Below are 22430 nucleotides of genomic sequence, written 5' to 3'. Positions count from 1 at the left end.
GATGAAGAGTATAAATCACTCATTCGCTACATGAAAACAAAGGCTCATGAAGGCCGAGAAAAGGAAAAAAAAAAAAGTCATTCTTTGTTAACTGGGAAGAAGCCTCAAAAACAAATGTACGTGTCCCTAGCAGAACTGTACTCAGCAAGAGCATCCTGTTGGCTAAATCCTGGCCATGCTGAAGTCAACTGGAACATTGCTATTGACTTTGGTGTAACCAGGCTTCACTTGACCTTTTTTGCAACATAGTTTGTTACCCGTTTCCCCACCATGCTTCTTTTGGTGCTTAACTATCCAGCACCCGCACTTCCCCGCTCAGTAACCGCCTTGAAAAGACGAAGGCAAGCACGGTGCTGACCACAGCCACAGCCTCAGCCGTGCTAGGATGAGGGAGTGCTGGCCCTGGGTACCCCTTGGAGGACAGACCCTAAACTGGAGAATTGGAACTGCAAGAAGTCTACCAAGACCGGAGCCAGGAAGGCAATGCTGGCGAGCTTAAACTGAGGTAGTCCCGCTTTTCAAAGGCCTTGCTTAATACCATAGGGTGGAGAAGAGCTCCTGTCTGCCATACTCATACATACTCATACTCATATCACAGGGGCTTTATAGCTCTCTTCCAATTTTTTGACTGTGAAGCAAAAGGAATAGCGGTTCATCATGTATGTCTGTTTATTGTATGGGAAAACGGGGGTTTGCAGTATTTCCTCCCCACACACTCCCCATGCAGAAACCCTCATTTTAATTGTCTCCAGAGATTTCTAGGCATAGATTTAACTGTGCAGTAACACCATACATTGAATTTGAATGACTGTAAAGTGCTTCAGGGAATTGCTATAAAGAGCATCATGCTCATACCAAGAATTATTTATCTTTGGCTTTTTCATTTCTTCTTCTGGCATAATAGTGGATCACAGAATAGATCTGTGTAGCCTTTGCATTTATTGTCTCCTTTCACCTAAACTGTCTCCTATTGAGCCTAGTCTCATCACTTAAATTTTCAGCGTTGCTCCTGAATACCAAGCTACACTGCGCATATGTCAAGCCCTGCTGCAAGGGAAGGGAAGTGAGACAAGTCAGTGGGTTTTAGATTGAGTAAAAGACTGGAGATGATCTGGATGGAGGAATGTCTATTAATGAATTAGCCTATAAATAGGTTAGCCAGCCTAAAAACCCAAATACACTACACATTCCAATTCTACATTCTTGTCATATTCACAGCCTCGTTAAAAATCATCAACAGAGAGAAAGTGTTGCTTGGTATTATTTCATGCCCTGAAGGCAGGTGTAATTCAGCTTGGCTTTATACACTGAGAAATAAAGATGTACAATAGTAGCTCCATGCAATCTTCACTGTGCCCCCTGGAGAGGGGGCTCGCCGCTGTCTGTCTGTCTCCAGCTACATTAAGTACTTTTAGTTTACTGAGGTGGAGAGATGGGCGAGATTAGCCGACGCAGGCTGTCAAAGCTGTGATTGCAGCACACAGGGATCTTACCCTAGAAAGGAGAAGATTCCTGAGTTCTGTTCCCTGTTTTGTCCTCGGCGCACATCATTATCAAGGAGAAAAGATGAGCGTGTATGTAGGGACACTAGGTTTGCCTCACTAGTACCAACATCCAGTGATCTTACAGCTACAGGAATAATCAGCAACACTAAATACAAGCTTGTTCAAGTAGAAAGGTGCCATTAAGCTCTGCAGTTCAGAGGATATGGCATTGATGGTTTGTACCATCTCTAAAGGGAAAGTCTCAGGATACACTCTGAGGGCACCACATGGTTAATTGTCATGTATCTTCCTTACAGACTATCAGAAAAACAAAAATGTTCAGAGGTTTAGAAAAAACTATCTGACTGAAAGAGTTGCAGTCGTTTAGCCTAGAGAAAAAGACTGTGGGGAGACTTGATAGCAGTCATATATGGAAAAGATAAGGAAAAAATGTTCTTAAATTATAGTCAAGGGAGAATTTTAAGTTAGACATCAGGAAATACATCCTACACATAAGGACAGCAAAGTACTGGAATGGACTGCCTAGTGGGCTGTGGAATTTCCATTACTGGAAGCTTTAAAAATTTACTAGATAAATATTTGTCATGTACAGCCCAGGTAGAGCTGTCTGCCACGGGACAGAGGCAAGAGGGCAGTGACCACTGAGTATCCCCTCCAGACAATGACTTTGCAGAGGTTTCACTATGATACCATTAGAATCAACTGACAGTGCCCCTGTATTTTGTAATTCAGGTAATTTCCTCTTGATCAAATGATCATCTGGAACCCAATGTCTTTCATCTGAACCTTCTGAAATTGGAGACCACTAGTCCAGTACATTTTACACTGACAAAAACACAGCCATTGGAGACTGAGCTTCCATGAGGCAATATTCAGGTAGCTCTACTGCAACCACCATGCTGGCATGCCAGGAACCTTGAACCTCCACCCTAACCCTGGTCACAGGATTTTATAACTGACTTTCAGCTTATAGGTCAAGGGTTCATTTAGGACAGTGTGCAGAATCGTACTGGCAATAATGTACTTCACATGAGTATATCCTGTGAATGCCTGAAGCAGTCTTCCTGGGATTGATGGACTGGACTCAAGTCAGTGAGCGTAAGCCATGGTCTTGGGCTTAAGTATCTCTCCTTCAAATCACCTGCGAACCCAGATATGCATGTATGCAAGTTGCTCTTCTCCAAAACATACTTAGACCAGCACTGCCAACTGTCCACAGCCCCAAATGCCCACAGTTCGCAGAAGTCTAGGACATTCTTTAAAAAATAAATAAAAAAAGAAGAAAAAAAAGACACCATCTCCGCACTGGAAAGAACTATTTCTTTCTGCACTTGGGATTCACGGTTCTATTACACAAGTCCAGATTCACAAGGCTGTTAAATGTCATATCCTGACTCATTTCAGCTGGAAAGACACCAGTGCTTTCAGTTATCTTGCCTCTGCCTCCCACTACAGACTATCCCTTTAGCCACCACACACAAAACAGTCACCTCAGATAGTAGTGAGGTGGCCACTAGACAATCAGCAGCACAGATTTAATTGTCAAATTTCTCCCTAAAAACTTTGAAAAAGTTCTTCAAGCTCTATTGATCAGGAAGGAAAAAACAGCCTGAATTCCTGATCTGAGCAAAAGCAAGTTAAACGGTACTTCACCTGCACATCCAGCATCAACAGGATTTATCCGGTGCATCCTGTTGTAAGAAAACCAGTACTGTGTTATTTTCCCAACGTCCAAAATGTCATTTGGAAGCCAATGCCTGCCTCACGGGAGCCATTAAGATGATAAAAGTTGTTCCAGAAGAGAACCACAGCCCTTCCCCTCCACACCATATCAGGTTATAAGGACTCTAAATCAACCATGCCTGGCTACATAAGTCAATTCCTGGACTGTAATGCAGCAGTTTTCTCATTAAATGTAAAGCTGGGCTTACACTCCCCCCTAAGCAAGAAGACATAAAGGATCTTTTGAAAGTCACTATATAATCCTCCTACAAGATTTGTAACCGTGCTACCCCTTCTTAATAGCTTCTGCAGTGGTGTAACCTTCCCTGACTTTCTTCAAGCCTGCAGACTCTGCTAAGCCACACTTCCACCCGTATTTAGGAATACCTGGAAGAAGAGGGGGGCTACGTCTTTGCTGCAGGTGAAATACTTTCTGAACATAATCTGATATCCTGCCACGCTCCAGTACCAGTTTACATAAGCCACATCAAGAAAACCAACAACTGTATGAAAAACAGAAATATGTACTATTTCATAAATTTCTACTCATTCTTCTGCCAGGTGGTAAGTGCCAGGCACGAAATGCAACCAAACCTAAGCCTCAAATAAGCCAGTACTGGTATTAAGCCTATTTTAGAAGTATTTCATCAATAAAGTTAACTACTGAATACAGCAATGCAATCTGATCACTGAATAATTCAAATATATAGTCACATATACAGTAAAAAGTCTATAAACTGAACAAGATGACTCTTAAAAATAAAATTCATAAATCATAAGAAAGGCTAACAGGTGGTCAGGATATAAAGGATAAAGCTTACTCAAGATTTAGACACTGACTTCCAAAGAAGCAAAGGTCTCATTGCACCTGTAGGTGGAAGTCTTGGTATATAAACGAGTTCACTGCCAGAAAAACCCCTGCATGGAGAAAGAACCTCCTTTTAGCATCTTATCAGTTATATAAAGCTACAATAAAACAAACAAAAGAAATCTAACTGTGTTGCCTTTGGGCAGACCAGAACCAACTCTTACTTCTATTTTTATACCCTCAGCCAGGCAGCTCCTATGCCCTGCAGTTACTCCTAGCCATCAGAAGTTCGCTCTTCCTATAGCTTCTCATCTGTGACCACTTCTTTTAATTATTCTTCTGCTTACAACATTTCTTGCTTATAAAGCAGCAACTTTATGTCCCCATAAAGCAGACAAACGTTGACTAAAAAGCCCATAAAATTCCCAGGGCAGTAGTACAGCCTCTCTGGCATTGCCCGCTTCCTCTTTGGGTTCAGAACAGCCTTTTTGCTCTGTGCTTTACAACTCCACAGCATAACATCTCTTATCTGTAACTGTGACTTCTAGGTACATCAAAAACGTTACTTGAGGTAGAAAATTTCTGTTATGCAGCTGATAAGCAGAAATCTGCACTAGTGTGTTGTGCTGCGAGATCCTCCCTGCCTCTGCTAGCAGAAGCCCTTCCACAGTGTCCCCTCCCTCCCTGGGACAGCACACCACCGCCACATGGGACAGCCTTGCCCGTGTTTCCAGCCCTGCCGTGGCCTCTTCACGCCCAGCGGCTGCTCCATGCGCAGGCTGGCATTTCACTAGTCAGTAACTGTACAGCCCTGGGTACCAATAGAAATGAATAAATGTGCTCTTTGAAGCGCTTTCCAAATATAAAATCACTCCAAGTTGCAACACCCTCATGGCTGACTTATCCTCTTGAAAATACCCCATGTCCCTTCTGTCTTCGGTGGCTCCACAACAATCCCACGGGGTTTTATACTTTTTTTAGTACTGCTCAGTATCCATAACAATGCAGAAGCTGGACCACATTTGCTCTTCCACACCCTCATATCCCCAAAATCCCAAACAGGGATGGGATTGATCTGTGGGGGGGTTTTAATGCTCAAGGGCATGAGGGTCTGTCTGGCAAAGGCACTGGTGTGTGCTTGGATCAGCTCTTGTGTTACCTGGGAAAGAGAGTGATTGATGCTCAGTCACTTTAGATTTGAAATAGAAACGTTGAGTTAGGGCAGCCATTCCTCTTTCTTTGCCTGCGGGCCAAACTGACACTTTGCAGCCAGATCTAGTCCTTCCCTTTCTCTCCGTTACATTTGGAAAGGTCAGCATCTATTTATGTATTTGCACAGACTGAGATAAAGCCAATTTGGCATGGGTGTTACTGCAGATAAACTCCAGAAAAATCGGGCTCACCAAAGACAGCCTGGCTAAGCAGCTTGGCTGAAGACATCTTAGCAAGCCCAGAGAGACCAAAGCACACATCCGATGATCAATAGGGACAGAAAGCCACTCCTTAGCCTGTTTTAACTCGCTTCAACAAGAGCATGTTGCCCATCCTCTAGTTAATTACTTCAAACTATACACATTGCATCTCAGTCTCTCTAGCATAAATTTGATTTTCACCATCAGGCATGTTTGCATCTTGTCTATATGGAGTAGTTCCAGATGGACTATGGCTTTTGCTTAACTGACCAGATAGAACAGATGATGCCCTATTCCAGCTTTGCTAACAGGCTGCACAAAATGGTCCAATTACACAATTCTTAATGAGTCAGTATGCAATCAAAGTGAGGGTAGGGGTTTCACTTAACTAAATATTAAGCCAGATTTTTGTTCTCAATCACCCTGATGCCAATGGCTAGAGATTATCCAGGACTGAAGGGAACACTCATGCTCCAAAAAAGCACAATTTGTCAGGTCTCTACAGATAGTATTTCATATCCCAGTTTATGAAAGGCACTATATGGTACAATTGCTTGAATAATTCAGAAGATCTCTTTTTAATTGCATTCCTAACAGGCAGATGTCACTTCACAAGATATAACTACCTCTTCACCTTTTAGAATATGATATGTTTTCCATGTTTGCAATAACTAATGTTTATTACATTTTCATTTTGAATAAATATATGTAGCCCCAATCAAGAACATAGTTTGCATTACAGTATACTTGGGGAGAAGAGAAAAAGGAGGGGGGGGAAAGGAGGGGGGAAAAAGAAGGGGGGAAAAAGGAGGGGGGAAAAAGGAGGGGGGAAAAAGGAGGGGGGAAAAAGGAGGGGGGAAAAAGGAGGGGGGAAAAAGGAGGGGGGAAAAAGGAGGGGGGAAAAAGGAGGGGGGAAAAGACACAGCACCAAGAAATCCCCCCAAATCCTAATTAAATACAACTCAGAAGAAGTTAGGGAGGTACTATTTACACAGTAGAATTAATGGAAGTAAATATAAGAGTTGCTTAATAAATGTTAGGTCTGCAGGCACTTCATGCCCCTATCCAAGACATTAAGAAAAAAAAATCAGGACACATATGACAGCCAATATTTCAATGTATTTCTCCAAGCAGCTATTAATTACAGAGCTTCACTGAGAACAAAGTACTTCGGTAAGTTAGATTGGTAGCAAAAATTAACAGAGCGCTTCTAAAGTCAACACCAAAGGCAATAATTTCACGCCTCCAGGCCACACTGCAGTCCATCAAATCCAAACCCCCTTCATTTCAGGTGGTTTCCCATTTTATACACAATTTTTGAATCACCTGGGTCTAAAAATCGGTCCAAACAACACATAGCGTTTGCCCTAAGCAAGTTAGTATTGTCCTTTTAATAGGGTTCACATTCCTTATACAGCTGTAGCTTCACATTCCACCTGCGTCTGCGCAGCAGCCGTGCTCCCACCCAACCCTTCCCAGTACTTGCTGCTCCTAGACCTCACCTTTTACCTGAATCAAACTGCCATTTTCTTCCTCAGGACGAGTATGTTTTTCCTGTAATCCTCGTCATGCAAAAAGGGGAGAAGCCCGCAGACTCTACACTGAGCTCCCTTTCCAAATCTGAATTATCTCCCCAAAATAATTACAAATTATTCTACTAGTTGCGGGCTCTTACTGTAAGACCAGGGAATTCGCTTTGACACAGCACAAGTACCAGCATCAGAGAAGGACACGATAAAATCTCCGGCCGAATAAGGAATGTTGTGAGCAACCAAGAAAAATTAAACAAATTCCCAGAATCTAACAGGTACCCTTGAATGAAAACCACAAATCACATAGCACAATTGTAAAATCATTCACTGTTACCCAATACGACATTCACCCCAATAACCCGGAAAATGTCAGAGAATGTCTCCATCTTACACTTACAGGTAGAGAGATTAACTTTTTCCCTGCCTTTATATTAACGATAAGAATTTAAACTCTAATTAATAATTTGAAAAATATTGCCTTTCTCCTTATCACAAAGTATCCAAAAACAGCTGCCAGCTTTCCCAAATTTATTTGTGGCTTGAAGCTATTTCCTTTGCAATTCTCAAACACCATTTGTGATGACTATTCACGAGAAGCTCGTTGCAAGTAGGCATTCTTCTAGCTGACAGTATTTTGCAGGTGAAACTTTGGAAAGGATTTGAGCAGCTGGGGAATCATATTTTAGTAATTTGAAATAATTTACTGGTACCAAATGTGTCTAACTGCTTCAGGTGAAATACAATAAAACCTGAAATTTTTTCAATGAGTTCTTTTGTCAAATTAAAAAGTTGAAGCTTAACATTTGAAATTTCTTTTGAAATGTATTCACTCCTCTACCCTCCAAAATAATACTTTACATGGTGGAGTGAAAAGTTCCACTTGATTTAACTATTTCTTTAACCTTTTGGGAGAAGGGGAGAGGAGACCTCAGAAATTCACCTCAGTTCTTCCTTGCTATAAGCTTTTGCCAACAAGCAACAAAAATCAATTATTTGCATAAACAGCTAAATACTGGGGTGAGGGTTTTTTCCCCAATAATGGTAAAGATAGTCTGAAATTTGCTTTTGAAACTCTGAGGAAGAAAAAGACAGGAAGGAGTGCAAAATTATTTCAAAAAACGTTTGACACTGGGGCTTGTTTTATTCTCTAACTCAAAAGCAGGTGAGTGTTAGTTCACGTTTCTCTCACATGGCTTTGAGTTACATTCCAGCTACTCCTGTGGTTACATCACGTTTACTCATAGCATCTAAAAATTACTGCAGGAATATATGGAAGCCTGGTTTCTTCCATTCTAGTCAGACAGTAAAGGGGGGAAAATGCTAGTCATGCCTTCAGTCGTGCCTCAATACAACGCAACACGACCAGAGTCACATGGCTGAACTTTCAGGCTGAAGAGCAAGGAGGGTGTATGTCTCTGTCCTGTCAAGGGACAGGACTCCTGAATACTCACCAACACACGGTTCCTTTTTCTGTATAATAGTCGGACCACAATGGAGAGGAATTACATTTACAAGTTACCCATGGCCTTTAGTGGCCAACCTGAGACATGGCAGCCTGGCTATTCAGAGGTTTATCCAACTATGCCGCTGATCTCGACTGGAGTAGGATCACCTGCATCTCTGAACTCTCAGTGCCCCCAGATACGTATCAGAATTACTGGCTAATATTGAAGCTTCAAGTCTACATGAAAAGCTTTAGAAAAGTGGTAGGTACGCAGTAGGAATAGCGTCTCGTTGTTAATATTAAACTACACCTACAGTTATATGCAGACTCTACCCTTTTTGTCTCCTAAGAGTGGGAAATAACGCTGTAGATTACAGCAAGTAATACAACAAAGGTGCTGTCAAGAAATGTCTGATTTTAATCAAAATGACACTCCATTATCCAACAGCTCCAGGCAATGCCACCATAGTACGTGCTGGGAGATGAGATGTAGGTGGGATGCCCGCCCTCACTGCACTCTAGGCCATCTTCTGTGATGAGCCACGTCCTGCCCCGCGTCTTCTCCTGACCGTTAGGTATTGACAATGAGCCACTAGCAGTTTCTCTCCAGGATGGGAAGGATGGTGCAGTCTGTATAATATTTCATTCGTGTTTCCAAAAACTTTAATTCTAGAAATCAGGGGGAAAATGACACTGAGAGAGGGGGAGAGTAAGAGGAGCCACTTCCAGCAGCTGGAATTGTTGGTTCATGCAAAACTCTGCAACTTCAAATTTTGTTCTTATAAACTGAAATGAAACACCGAATGACTATTTCTACATAAAAGCTTTTTTCTTTTGCAAATTTCTCCCTTGGCCAATCAAAAACTTAAAAAAAATAAAAAGAGGAGAAATATAATCAAGCAAAGTTTGAGGAAAAAAAAAGCTAGCAACGGAGCTGATGAAAAAAAACAGTTGAAATATTATATTCAAAAAATGGTAAAATGAAATGTCAAAACACCACCAAAACCTTTTAACCTTTTCACTTCAAAGAAAGATTGAAAAACCAATGAGCTGATACTAAATTTATATTTTGATGAAATAGCATTTTTATTGGAAAAGCACTCCATCAGAACATGTTGAACCAGCTGTAAGAACTTCATCTACGGATTACTCAGAAGAAAAAATACTGTATTTTGTATTGTTCACATTCAAAAATAAGTGACATTTTACATATTAAGTTCTGAAATACTTACATTATTTCTGTGTAAGTCTCCACTGATGCATAGCCAGCTTATTCTATGCCATAAAATATAGCAAGTTTCCTATTTAGTTTTGAGTTACTTTATCCTATAAGTTAATAACTGGTTCAGGACTGAGATGTCTTCTGCAAGCACAAAATGGCTTAAGCCCAGCAGATTGATGTGGCTGGAGCCTTTTTTATTTATTCCAGAGGAAATATTTTTTCGATTATATCAACATAGCTGCGGTCCTTTACATTCCTGTTACATCTCCTGAGCATTTCAGAGTATTACCCATATTTTATGAGTGGTTTTAAGCTTCTGGATACTTTTGAAAGGAATATTCATCTTCACAAAAATCCCTTGCTGGTTGCTAGCAAGCTAATAGACACCATTCTTCAAAGGAGGAGCCTGAAAAATTTAGGCGAGCATTTTTCTTGAAACAAAGACAGAGGTAGAAAAAGACTTCGTTTAAGAATTTACTGCAAATGGATCTTCCTAAGCTTTTAAGCCTAGCAGGATTTCATCTGATAAAGGTTTACAAAATTCCTCTGGGCGAAATACATAGGAATAACACATCAAGTTAGAGACAGTGGTACTTGCAAGAAAAGAGGGAGTAGTAGCGAGTAGCACTTGTCAGAAATGAACTGCCCATCAATTCATTAAAGGAATAGCATTTCTGGCACCAGTCCTACAGCTGCTTTCTAGCACTGTTCTAGGGTTGGAACACCATAAAAATTCACCTTTTCCACTGCCACCCATACAATAGCATCTAGCCATCTGCTTTGCAGCCTGCTTGGCAAGCCTAAGGGACACTGAAGTCCCAACTCCTTAGCTCATGTTCTCCCTCAGCAGTTTGTCTCTCCCGGGCTTCCCAGATCCTCACTCTCAATCCGGCCAGCTGATGAACTTTGAGGATAGGGCTTGGGAGCCTGGGAACCACTGGAGTTCCCGAGACCGTGATTCCTCTCTAGCCAGCATTTACCGCTCTGAAGGAGCCCGTCCAGCACTCTCCTCTTTTCTGAGAGGAGGTAGGACACCACTGTGGCCAGGCACAGTGCTAGGTTTTAATCCAAAGAAAACCAAATCTGAAATCCCAAATCTATCACAAAATAATGACCTTCCTGTGCCAGCCCAGGTGGGGCTTTTCTGAAACACTGGAAAGGATGTACACATTTTGAGCAGCTGCCACCAATACCTTTGTGTGGTACAAAGCTCACAGCTCTGCCAAGGATTTCAGTTTTCTCCAATAAACAGTGCAATATTGTAGCAACAAATCATACTAATCATCATAAAAAAGATTTACAGCTGCTACTCTGCGACACACCATAAACTTTCTACCAGTCTCAAAGGCGGGGAGAGAAATTCACTCCAGCCGGGCAGCCCCTCTCCAGCTCTACTGCAGGAAAAAACACTCGCCATGCACATTTCAGCATCTACTTGTTTTTTTGGGCTTGCAGGGGCACAGCAGTTGGGGAGCAGCTTGAGGGAGGGAGAGGTCCATGTTGTAGTTTAACCCCAGCCGGCCACTGAGCCCCACGCAGCCGCTTGCTCCCCCCTCCGGGTGGGATGGGGGAGAGAATCAGAAGGGTAAAAGTGAGAAAACTCGTGGGTTGAGATAAAGACAGTTTAACAGGTAAAGCAAAAGCCGTGCACGCAAGCAAAGCAGAACAAGGAATTCATTCACCACTTCCCATGGGCAGGCAGGTGTTCAGCCACCTCCAGGAAAGCAGGGCTCCATCATGCGTAACGGTAACTTAGGAAGACAAACGCCATCACTCTGAACGTCCCCCCCTCCTTCTTCTTCGCCCAGCCTTATATGCTGAGCATGATGTCACATGGTATGGAATAGCCCATTGGCCAGCTGGGCCAGCCGTCCTGGCCACACTCCCTCCCAGCCCCCCGCGCACCTGGCAGGGCACGGGAAAATGAAAAGTCCTTGACTAGCGTAAACATTACTTAGCAACAACTAAAACATCAGTGTGTTATCAGCATTATTCTCATACTACACCCAAAACACAGCACTATGCCAGTTAATAGGAAGAAAATCAACTCCATCCCAGCTGAAACCAGGACAGTCCATTAACCGGTTCACTGCAACAGGCACAGCCGAGTGACAAGACGGCGGACTGGCAGCCTACACAAGACACAGCTGTAACGCTGCTCCTCCGGATGATGTCTGAACACAGACAGTGGCTCTTCCCATCTCCTCTTCCCTACACTGCAGCTTCCCCTCGCTCTTTCTCCACAAAAGAAACTCATTCGAAGTCATAAGTCTGTTGTTGAGATCTGGAAACTACTTTTTTAAAAAACCAAAAAAACGACCTTTTTGATGTTTTATTTGCAGGATGAGTTTAACAAGTAAGAACTCTGCTACATGTTTAACTGAAACAGCAACAAGTGAAAAGCCCAGTGTGAACGACTCAACTGGGAGGCTTAATAAATACCTACGTCTTTAATTTGAGAAATTAAAGTAACATGTAAATCAATTAATAAGTCCAGATGCTTGGCTTTCTTTAAATGTGTAGCCACATAAAACATCTCTCCTTCCACATACAAAATTCAATATAACAAACTCATTATTTAACATCAGTTCATATATTAATTAAAAATAGAAGAAGCCTTCATCGGTATTACAAATTCCCAGCACTCAAAAACCCTGCACTTAACCCAAAACACCTTTGCTGAACAACAACAAACCACTTCTAATATTCAAAACACAGCAAGAATCGACAAAGTCAAGTTGTTGGCTTCTGTTATTGGGCTCACATTGCTTGCCATCAATAAACTTCATTAATTTGGAAGTAACTTGGGCACCTTCACACAAAGCACTGTCGCATCTTAGCTAAACAGATCTGAACTGAAGCAATCCTAGATGAGGGATGGTGCTCCCAGTGAGCGTGATCACTGACTGAAATGCAGAAATTACCTTCTTAAAACAGCCAGAACTTAGCATTTTAAAAATCAAGACAATCTCATCCCTTTTGTACATCTGCACACCTGAAAAGTGGCCAGGGAAATATTAACACGCGTACAAACACTTTATCATTTTCAGAACATAGAAGTAAAAAAACAGAGGAGACTGTTTTGTATTGAGAAATGAAGATACAATTTCTTGAGGAGCGTTTAGCCTATTTATACTCATTTGTACCATGTTACCATTTAGTATATTGATACTTAAAGTGAAAAGAAAAAGAAGGTTACTAACCTGTGGGAAGAGAGAGTAAGTTGCATTGTCAATAGTGAAAGAATATAAAAATTCCCCGTCAAACCAGAGGTTCTTTCCCATTGGGGAGTTCAGCTTTGTCATAGCAAAGAGCTGCCCAGGGTCACAGCATTCTTCCAGCAGTTTCCTAGGGAAGGCAAACAAAAGAGAAAGAGCCATATTAATTAGAGCCTCAGCTTGCCTTCTCTAATGACCACCCGTCACACCTGAGATCCTGCCGCTCTAAGATGCTCCAAAGCAAGCCATTCATCTTCCCAGCCAGTGGATGAACCATGGGTGACTCTTCCTTACTTACAGAAGGACCAGAAAACCCGATTTTATTTAATAAAATCTTAGAAATAGACAGTAAAAAATTTAAACCTCCATTCACTTCTGAATGGCATAGTAATAGAACCAAGATTGAGCAAAAGAAACTCCATTCTCTACAACCCATTCTAATTAATAAAAAAAACTGGTCTCCAACACATACAGAAATCAGAGAAGCTCCTTTGAAAATTAAATCTGAGGCATATGAAAATTCAGTACCAAACCTTATTCATGAAGAGCAGGCCTCCTAAAACCCCACAGTTACACAACTTAAGTATGGCAAAATTTGGCATCTCTCTCCAGTTACTAAATATCCTTGTGCTACATTCACAGCAGTTTTAGAGCCTACCTTCTAACTGAAGTCCAACTTGAGTCATCCCAGTATGAGAGATAGATATAGATATATATAGTGGATATTATACTTCTTGTTTCCTCGCTGAAACCGCATATCCTCTTACACTTTCATTTCCCCAAAATACTTATTACTCAGCTTGAGTAGAAATTTGAGAGCTGGTGAGGTGGTTGAAGGTTGTATTGAGCAAAAATTCTGCATCACAGCAAACTCAGCAATTAATATTCTAAAATACAGAATGATGAAAAGCTCTAGACATCTGCAGGGCAGGAATATCCTATCTTTCTGAAGCCCACATAGGAGTAGCTCTCTATAGGAAGGGTGACACTCCTATTAGTTTTTATATGTAATAGATGTATGTAAAATACACATTGCAGAATTATGCCATTACAGTATATTAATATATTATTATATACATTTCTCATTTATTTTAAAGGGAATCCTAAAGAGACTGACGCCATTTCCAGTGGCTGCATAAGAGTTGCAAGTGGCAGGCAGAAAAACATCAGTTATTAGTGACTAGTAAAATGCTTGATATAGCTGTTCTCCTCTATATAAGAGTAGATGTTATTCAAAACCCAAAGTCATTCACAGAAACATTTAAGTTTTTTTAGCATTTTTTAAAGTTTTACAGCTACTTTTCTTCTCTAAAAATTGATATTTAAAAAAAAAATCAATATTTTCCCCTATCAAAAATTGATTTTGCTGTAAGTTAATAGTTTTCTCCAACCGTGTGAATACCATTTTCCATATATATTTCAACTGAAAATTTGATGAAAACTGTAGAGTGATTTGTTGTATCTTAGAAGAAGAGGAAACAGCTTGAAAATGTTGCATGGCAAACCGAAAATCTATGGGTGTCAGTGCTATTCGTTAGCTTTCCCCGCTGGGGAAGTTCAGTGATTTGCTCTGGTTCAGCTCCAGGGCAGCGCTGCCCCCACCGATACCCCAGGCCCCTGGGACACTTCCTCGCGTGGAGGAAGGCTCTCAAGGGACAGCAAGGATGCAAGCGTGGGGAAGCTGGACTGAGGGCAGGAGGTCCACTCCTCTCCTAAAACAGGTACCTGAGAGTAGCCTTTGCACATGACATGCAGGCAGATTAGACTGTTAAAAGGAAACAAATTACACAAGGTAACTGGATATCACATTTTGTTGTAAGTCGAGTCAGCTTCTACAAAGAGCCACAAAGTAAGCTCTCCCCCTGTAATAGGCTGAGCAGCCCCTCTGTCCCCACAGGCAGCCAAAGAGGTGAGTGATTTTTACGAAGACTCAATCAGAAGCTTATGACAGGGTGCTGCATCTCAAAATTTCAATGTTTTGTCCATTTGACCCCACAGTGCTGCACTGCAGAGCATGAGGCTCCACCACATATCCAGACCTGGCACTGTGAGGGTACAGGGCTCACGACCGCAGAACGTGCTGCCGCTCAGCCTGAAGTGTTACGAGCACTAACTTGTTTCCGTGTGTTTTCTCCATACACACCTGAACTCCTCCACCTGTATAAATATTTCAGAAAAAGATGTAAATTACTATGCTCGGGTGCGTAAGTCAACCCCAAATTATTGAAGTCTAGGACAAAACTGTGTCTGGTTCTAGACCACGCAATTCAAGAAAGATGCAGACAGACTGGAAAGGATCCAAAGGAGGGCCATGGCGATGATCAAAGGGCAGGAAAACCTATCCTATGGGGAAGGACTTAACAAGTCAGGTCTTTTCTCCCTGGAGAAGACAAGACGCAGAGGGGACCTCATCACAGTTTTCCAGTATTTGAAGGGCAGTTACAAAGAGGATGGAGGCTCTCCCTTCACAAGGAGCCATACGGAGAAGAACAAGGGGCAATGGGTACAAGTTGCACTGGGAGAGGTTTCATCTAAGAAAGAAATTTTTTACAGTGAGAACAATCATTCCCTGGAACAACTTTCCCAGGGATGTGGTGCAGTCCCCATCGCTGGCGGTTTTCAAGACGCAACTGGACAAGGTACTAGATAATCTCATCTAGGCTCCATTTCCCACAAAAGGTTGGACCAGGTGATTGTACGAGGTCCCTTCCCACCTCGGCGGTTCTGTGATTCTGGAACTGTTTTCCCTTAGACTGCCCGTTGCAGAGCTGGTTTGTCTCCCTCTGAGCAGAACAAAGCAATGTGTTAGCCAGAGTGGCAGTTTCCATTCCTAGAAACACCAATGGGTCTATCTATACCCACCGCTGAAAGGCTTCACATCATCCTCCTGCTGATGCTCAAACAAAGCCTTCACCACAGAACTGTGAAAATCAAACTAGAGGAAATTTGAAATCTCTCACCAAATAACCTTTGCAAAACAGTTTAAGACAGGCACGGAATATTGTTCCAAATAAAAGATTTGAGAGTGGAGATTTTTCTGGCTGTCCACAAACTCCAGTTTGCAGCCTTTGGAAAATTATTTCTCTCTCTGTCAAGCGGAAAGAAAATAATTTTTGCCTATCCTTCCCCTCCTTTTCTTTGTATTTTCTATCCCCACGGCAACTTTTTCAAGAAAGCGCAAGGTAATCCAAGATCAGCTAGAGCCTCAACTCTACATATAGTTGTTTGTTATACAACTGTATAACAAAATTAAAATTTCCAAGTGAAATCCTGCAAATCATACCTTCTCTGGAAGTCTGGTCTGAGCAAGAAGCATAAAAATAACAGAGAACTCAGTGGAAAAGTATCTAGGGAATGTTTTATATTAATGAATCTTTCCTTAGCCAGGGTAAACTGGTGAACTAAGGAACAGCTCTTTGTATGATTCTTCCCTCCCCCCCATCTATTAGACTAGATATATATACCTACTCTTTCCCCTCCCCAAAAATGCGTTCTTCCAGTTCCCATTGAATCCTTCGTTAATAAACCTATTATGAAAAGCAGTAGGTGCCTCCTGGAAGGTCCACAGATAGGCAGGTCACTAGTTCAAGTATGCATCTGTATGTATTAGCACAAAAATCTTGTGCACTCACATGCGTTTTCTGTCAGAAAAGAATAATTATTAGAAATCTCCCATTATTCAGTCTCCCTTTCTGATCCAGAATTTGCAAAACTACAGCAGCTTTTAGCCAAGGATTTCAATTCACTGCAAGTATTCCTTCACTCCCAGGACATAAATAATATACCTTTGACTCAAAGTTATTGCCAATTCAGAGGAGACCTATGTATGAGAGGAATTAAACTTGAATATTGGTATTGAAAAGGCACTGGGGGCCCTCAGATCTGACAGCACTTAAGGGACAAGTCCCTACTTGTGAGAGAAGCAGGAGGAAAGTTACTCTGAAAATCTCACTTCAGGCCTCTAAGATTTCAGCCGGAACTGGGCACTGAGCAGGTCATTAGCTACAAGGCAGCGTTAGCACTGAAGTGGCTCTGCAGATCAACTCAAGCAGCAACCTGTGCACAAGGTGGGAGCTGAGCAGCTCTGCTGAGACGTTAGCCGTACCCCCGCGGTATACTTTGCTGAGGTTATACCAGCAGACACTGCACATTGAAAGAAGCAGAGTGAAATAGTTGGTGCCAAGGATCCTACATCCACATTACCTTATTTTCATGGGATTTACTGCAGACTAACTCTGGTCTGATTCCACAAGAGCCTGCGAGTGGCTGTAGCACAGTGAGTGCGTTACTGAAGTGCAGTAACTGGGGACAATCAGGAGATTTGCCTCAAAAGCCCGCTTCTGACCAAAGGGCTAATACAGGTGCACTCTCCTCCACCTAAAAGCAGAGGGGAAGCCAGACCTCCTTGCAAAGTCTAAACCTAAAGTCATACATAAAGTTAGTGAAAGAGCTTGCATAAAAATCCCAAACTACTTATTCTTCATCTTAAGTTAATGAACTTTTTTTCAGTTTGATTCCAGTTTGCAGCCAGTTAACGCTTAATCTTACCCTGATTTGACTCGAGTCCCAGCCAATAATGACTCAGTAGCTAGTTCAATCATCCCAAATGGCTTAAAACCAGCAAACATGACATCTAAAAGCAGAAATGGACAATTCCACAGCATGGGTTGTCAGCCAGGAGGTTACAGCCCTTTAGCTATCTCTTCTCCACAGGTGGAGCAGATCCTGCTTCCCCCGCACACCACGACTTCTCCAGCTCTCTTTGCCATGCCTGCCTTGTGATGCTGCGCTACACAAAGCACGTAAGTGCTATCAGCACTGTGCAAGGGAGGGGGAGAAAAATTCCTTCTCTCAATTTTTTCCTTTTAAATCCATGCAAGGGGGATGTTGTACATCAATGAGGAAAAGATCAGGTTGATAGGGAGCCACTTGTCAGGCAGCAGCAACTGGAGGGAAGCTTCATGAAGGAGGACTGAAGGCTTAAGCCTGATCTTAAATGGAGCGATGGGCAGAGGGTGCGTAGCATGGCACGGCATACGGGGTGCGGGAGTAAGGGTCCCAGGTGAGGCTGGTCAGGGCTATTAAGGCCTACTGGTGCCCTGACACTGGTAACACTACCAACACCCCTTTTTCTGCCCCAAGGGGATAGCAGTTTTCTAGCAAATCCCACGCAGACACTTGCTGAACCTTGCACTGAACAGGACCCCATCAGGACTGCAGAGCAGTGCCCCGTGAAGGATGATGCTGCACGCACGGGAGGGGGAGAGGAGAGGAGAGGCTACAGCTTGATGCTGCTCGGCAGCTCCCAGCAAGCGCCAGCAGTCCCCATGCTGAACAAGGGCACTGATTCAACCATTGCTCAAAAATGGTAACATGAAACTTGTTATTACTGTTTCATTACGGTTTGGCTTTAATGGCAGCATTAAAATAATGACTGAGGTTCAGGTTCAAGTTTGAGATAAAAATAATTGGTCAAACCAATTGCTTTAGTCAGACTCTGCTCAGCTGCCTGGATTTAGCTGATATCATGCTAGCCTACATCTGGTGACCACAAAATGGAGCCAGGAACTGACAGCACAAGGCTGCAGCATTTGGCCTGACATAAACCTCCTTTTCTTTACATTGCAGTTCATGTTTGCCTCAACTTCCCATGTTTTGCTTTGGGATCAAATGAATCTGAACACCCAGAGAAAAAAATGAATCTGCCTTTGGAGTTTCAGCTGGTGTCAAGCCAAAACCATCAGGCCTTCGCTTACAACCAGGGATTTGTGGCGCTGCTGAAATCCAGAGTACGGGTGGTCGCTTGGGTTCATTAGGGAAGATTTGCACAGCTCCATTTCAGTGCAATTGCTTAATTACTTCCATCTGTGTATCCCCCAGTAGAGGCAGGAGGACCTTCTCGTGGACTCCTCAACTACATCAACACCTATGTCCCAGCTCATGCACGCTTAAGGGACCCTGGGCTAACATCCCTATCAGAAATACTTTAGGGATTAATATCAATAGTGGCTCTGAAACACAACTGGTCTGACCACCTCCAACTTATGAGTCTCAAAATCTAATCCTGAAATTCTCTAAATTAGGTCTTCAGTGTAATGTTTCCCTAAGAACAATACATCTACATGTTCTTGCAAGAAGTTTTGGTGGCAGGGGAGAAACCACAATTGTTGCTTAATGGTTAAAATCTTGCCTTTAACAAATTTGCACCCAGTTTAGAGTTTGAATTTTTGGCATTTCAGGTTTTGGCTGATTTTTAAAATTATTCTTCCGCCTCCCCCTTAAGAGATCCCTGGCTTCTCAAATTTCAACCTCCCCTCTGATGAGTGGAAAAGCTGGAGTTTCCTGAATTTCTCGGTTTGAACAGAGTTTTTTACTGCTTCCATCATTCCTGTGGCTATTCTCTCTTTTTCAAAATCCACCTCTAAATATTCCAAGCCTGGAAATAATATTTCTAGGGTAGTCACCCCCTGCCAACTACAGGGACAAAATGACCTCTCTGCTATTGCCCGTGCGTCCCACGTCCAAGGCCAAAGCCCATTTAACTGATGAACTATTTAGCACTCTTTTTGCTGCCAATGTTTTCCAGGATGGGGACATCCATCTGTAACTGCAACCTGCACTCTGGTTTGCTAAATGTGAGATTTCACATTCAGCTCTATTGAAAATTAGGAAGCTTAGCAGGAAACCCAGGCTGCTCTGTCCCCTGGGCCTGTCCCCTGGTTCAGTTGCTGCCCTCTCCTTTTCTCAACTGAAAAATTTATCAACAATATGTTAATGTTGTCTTGCAGATCACTGATTAAAAGAAATGCAAAGGATCAAGAATTAATCTGAGCAAGTTCACACCTGGACACATCCTGAATTCATCCACCCAATGACCATCACCATCCAAGAACATAAAAAAAATCTAGCCCATATCCCCTCTCCAACAGTAGGCAGTAGCTAATGCTTACAGCTATAAGAGAGTCCTCTCATATAGCAACATAATGGCTATATTTGTGGCCATTTTTCGCTCCAAGCTGGCAGCCTGAGAATTTTATGGCTCTACAGAAGGCTACAGAAGCCATTCAATAACAGTAAAATCACTGATTCAATTACAGTCAGTGTGGTCGCATGAGCTTGTAGCTGCAGTTGGCATTTGGCTTCTGAATATTCTGTGAAAACAGCATTAGTTGGATTTGGTCACACACATTGAATTTCTCTTTCCCAAAGCGCCCAATATAATACTTGTAACTGGGGGTTAGCTTGAAGAAGTCACTGAGGCTTTGAGGTTTTCATGGTGTTTAAAGTACCTTACTATTCAAGGGTTCAAGGCAAGGTAGCCTGCACCTTAGGCAGGGCAGAAGACAGCAAGTGTAAGGAAACCGAAAGTGCAATATAATGTTCTTCTCTTATTAGGGCAGATATCACACACATCAAACTCTTGCTTCAAACACCAAACTGCCCCTGTACCAAAGCTGTGGGTAGAACACGAGTAACCGCTATGAATTTACTAGGGAGATGGAGGGAAGAGGTTGTTGCCTTTCTGCTACCACCAGATGCTAAGGACACGCACTGAATGAACTCCAAGTCACACAACACAGAGCCACGTGGTCTTTCTCCTTCACATCAAAACCAAAACTGGCTTGAGCCTTGTCAAGTATTTTGGCACCACTCCTCTCTATAGCAGACTCCACCTCACCTGAGATGAAATTTAAAACTACCCTCAGCACAACTATTCAGGAATACGATCTTAAAATTCCCCTCCTAAGAACATCATGGACAAGTACCAAAAGCATAAGAGCACAGCCAATGCAAATGCTCTTGATAGTCACAAAAGCATACCAAATTGTTTTTTTGGGAAAGCAGTACTAGTTTAAGCTCTAACTAAAATTAAGACCTTTGCCAAAAACAACATCTAAATCAAGAATACATTGCTCTGCACGGGTTCATTTCTGAAAATCTCCCAGTTACCTAAGCTTGAAGAATAGGTCTAAATGCAATGAAAATGAAATATGAAAAAGAGTGGACACCGCAGAGCAGAACAGAGAGATAATCTGATCTACTTCCCAGCCAAGCTTTCTGCAATATGATAAGATTTTATGAAGACTAAAGTGATGACAGTTTTTCTCCTCACATTTATTATTATATTGTTCCTTGTTATGAAACTTTCAGGCTATTTCAGTGTCCCCTGCAGCAATTCTTGGTGTCTGGACTTTACAAAGATCATGTAATATTTCCCCCATCTTCCTCAAGAGAGGAAAGATATCAGAACAATAATAAGGTCACAGGCAGAAGCAAATCATGTACTGAACTGCCTGGCACTGCAACCTGCATGAAAGGAAAGAGGTTGCAGAGACCATCGATACGTCTCAGAATAAGGACAGTTCATGAAAACCACCTTCATTAGCTTAGCATGAGAGCTGTATGGGACTTTTTAAAGTGACTAAGAAATTTTAACTATAAACCGTTGGATAATTTGCTACAAATTGCCAAATTAATAGTTTGGGGGGGAAATTATGAAAACAAGCACTTCCATCTTTTCTGTACCATCTGTATCTTTTCCTTTAGAACTTTCTTCCAGGCCTTTTTGAAGTGCCCAAAAGGAAAACAAAGTATTTTATTTAACCTGAGAATATTATATCTTTGGATTTTCGCTATTTATTTTAAAATCACTGAACAAAACATTTGGTGCCACCCACGTAGAGAGTTAGCAGTTCTGTTTTCCAGACTGCAAAAGAAATAGAAAACTGTTTTTTTCTCCTGTGTGTTGGGCTACCCTATCCTTGCAAGCTTGGCCCGGTACAAAGGAACCCTACTGCCTTGCAGCAGGCAAAATCTGAGCTGTCAGCCATTGCAGCATATTATCCTAACCTGTGACTGATTTTGTCCAACTCTTTTTTTTTTCTTTTTTTTTTTTTGTTTTGGAAATGTACAAGTGATACCTTTTTTCCAGAAATGTTCAGAGTATCATGGAAAGTGTTTTTTTTTTTCCTCTGCCCTCCTTCCAAACAAAAAAAGATAGACTTAGTGCTTAAAATTTCAAGGATCTTAAGTCTTTTATCCATTTTCAGAAGACAGCACTAGCAACGGTATTACATGGCGCACCTCGTAATTCCCCAAACTTGCCTAAACTCCGTTCTCTCAAATTGAACTGTGGCTCAGCTCAATCTCTGAATCTTCATACGATTTCAGATTATTTAATCTCTATCATCTAATCTCTTAATTCTCCTTTGAATTTAAACTCAAATTTCAGGGAGCGTGATAAAGATACGCAGTTACTTTAGTTGATTATGCATTCTCTCTTTGGTCAAACCCCTGCATTTTAAGAAAAGTAATTTAAAGGATATACTTTTCTACCACTGTAAACAGACATGATTCTTTCAATAGCATCACATCAATTTATTCCATACCTTCATTAATATTGCAAGTGCAAAGGAGGACTGTGCAACATTTAGATTGTAGAAGTACAGATGAGGCCAAAACTTGCCAGGGACTATCTTTGTTATTGAACAATGTTCATGAACTAGAAGAAACCAGGATATTTCTCAGTGAATAGAAGTCTACCTGAACATCTGACAAGCCTTAAGT

General features: G+C 41.9%; 1 protein-coding gene across 1 annotated transcript in view; it reads right to left on the bottom strand.

Annotated features, from left to right (window-relative positions):
* ST8SIA1 (ST8 alpha-N-acetyl-neuraminide alpha-2,8-sialyltransferase 1) overlaps nt 1-22430 on the bottom strand; it is a 125945-nt gene that overhangs the window by 80142 nt on the left and 23373 nt on the right. Inside the window, exon 2 of the mRNA XM_075160736.1 lies at nt 12849-12993. Within this exon, the coding sequence (XP_075016837.1) occupies nt 12849-12993 (145 nt within the window). The remainder of the gene's footprint in view (nt 1-12848; nt 12994-22430) is intronic.

Source organism: Calonectris borealis, chromosome 1 (assembly GCF_964195595.1).
Source record: "Calonectris borealis chromosome 1, bCalBor7.hap1.2, whole genome shotgun sequence".
NCBI classification, from domain to species: Eukaryota; Metazoa; Chordata; class Aves; order Procellariiformes; family Procellariidae; genus Calonectris; species Calonectris borealis.
Note: the sequence above shows the minus strand (reverse complement) of the source record. Positions and strands in the feature narration are given on the sequence as shown.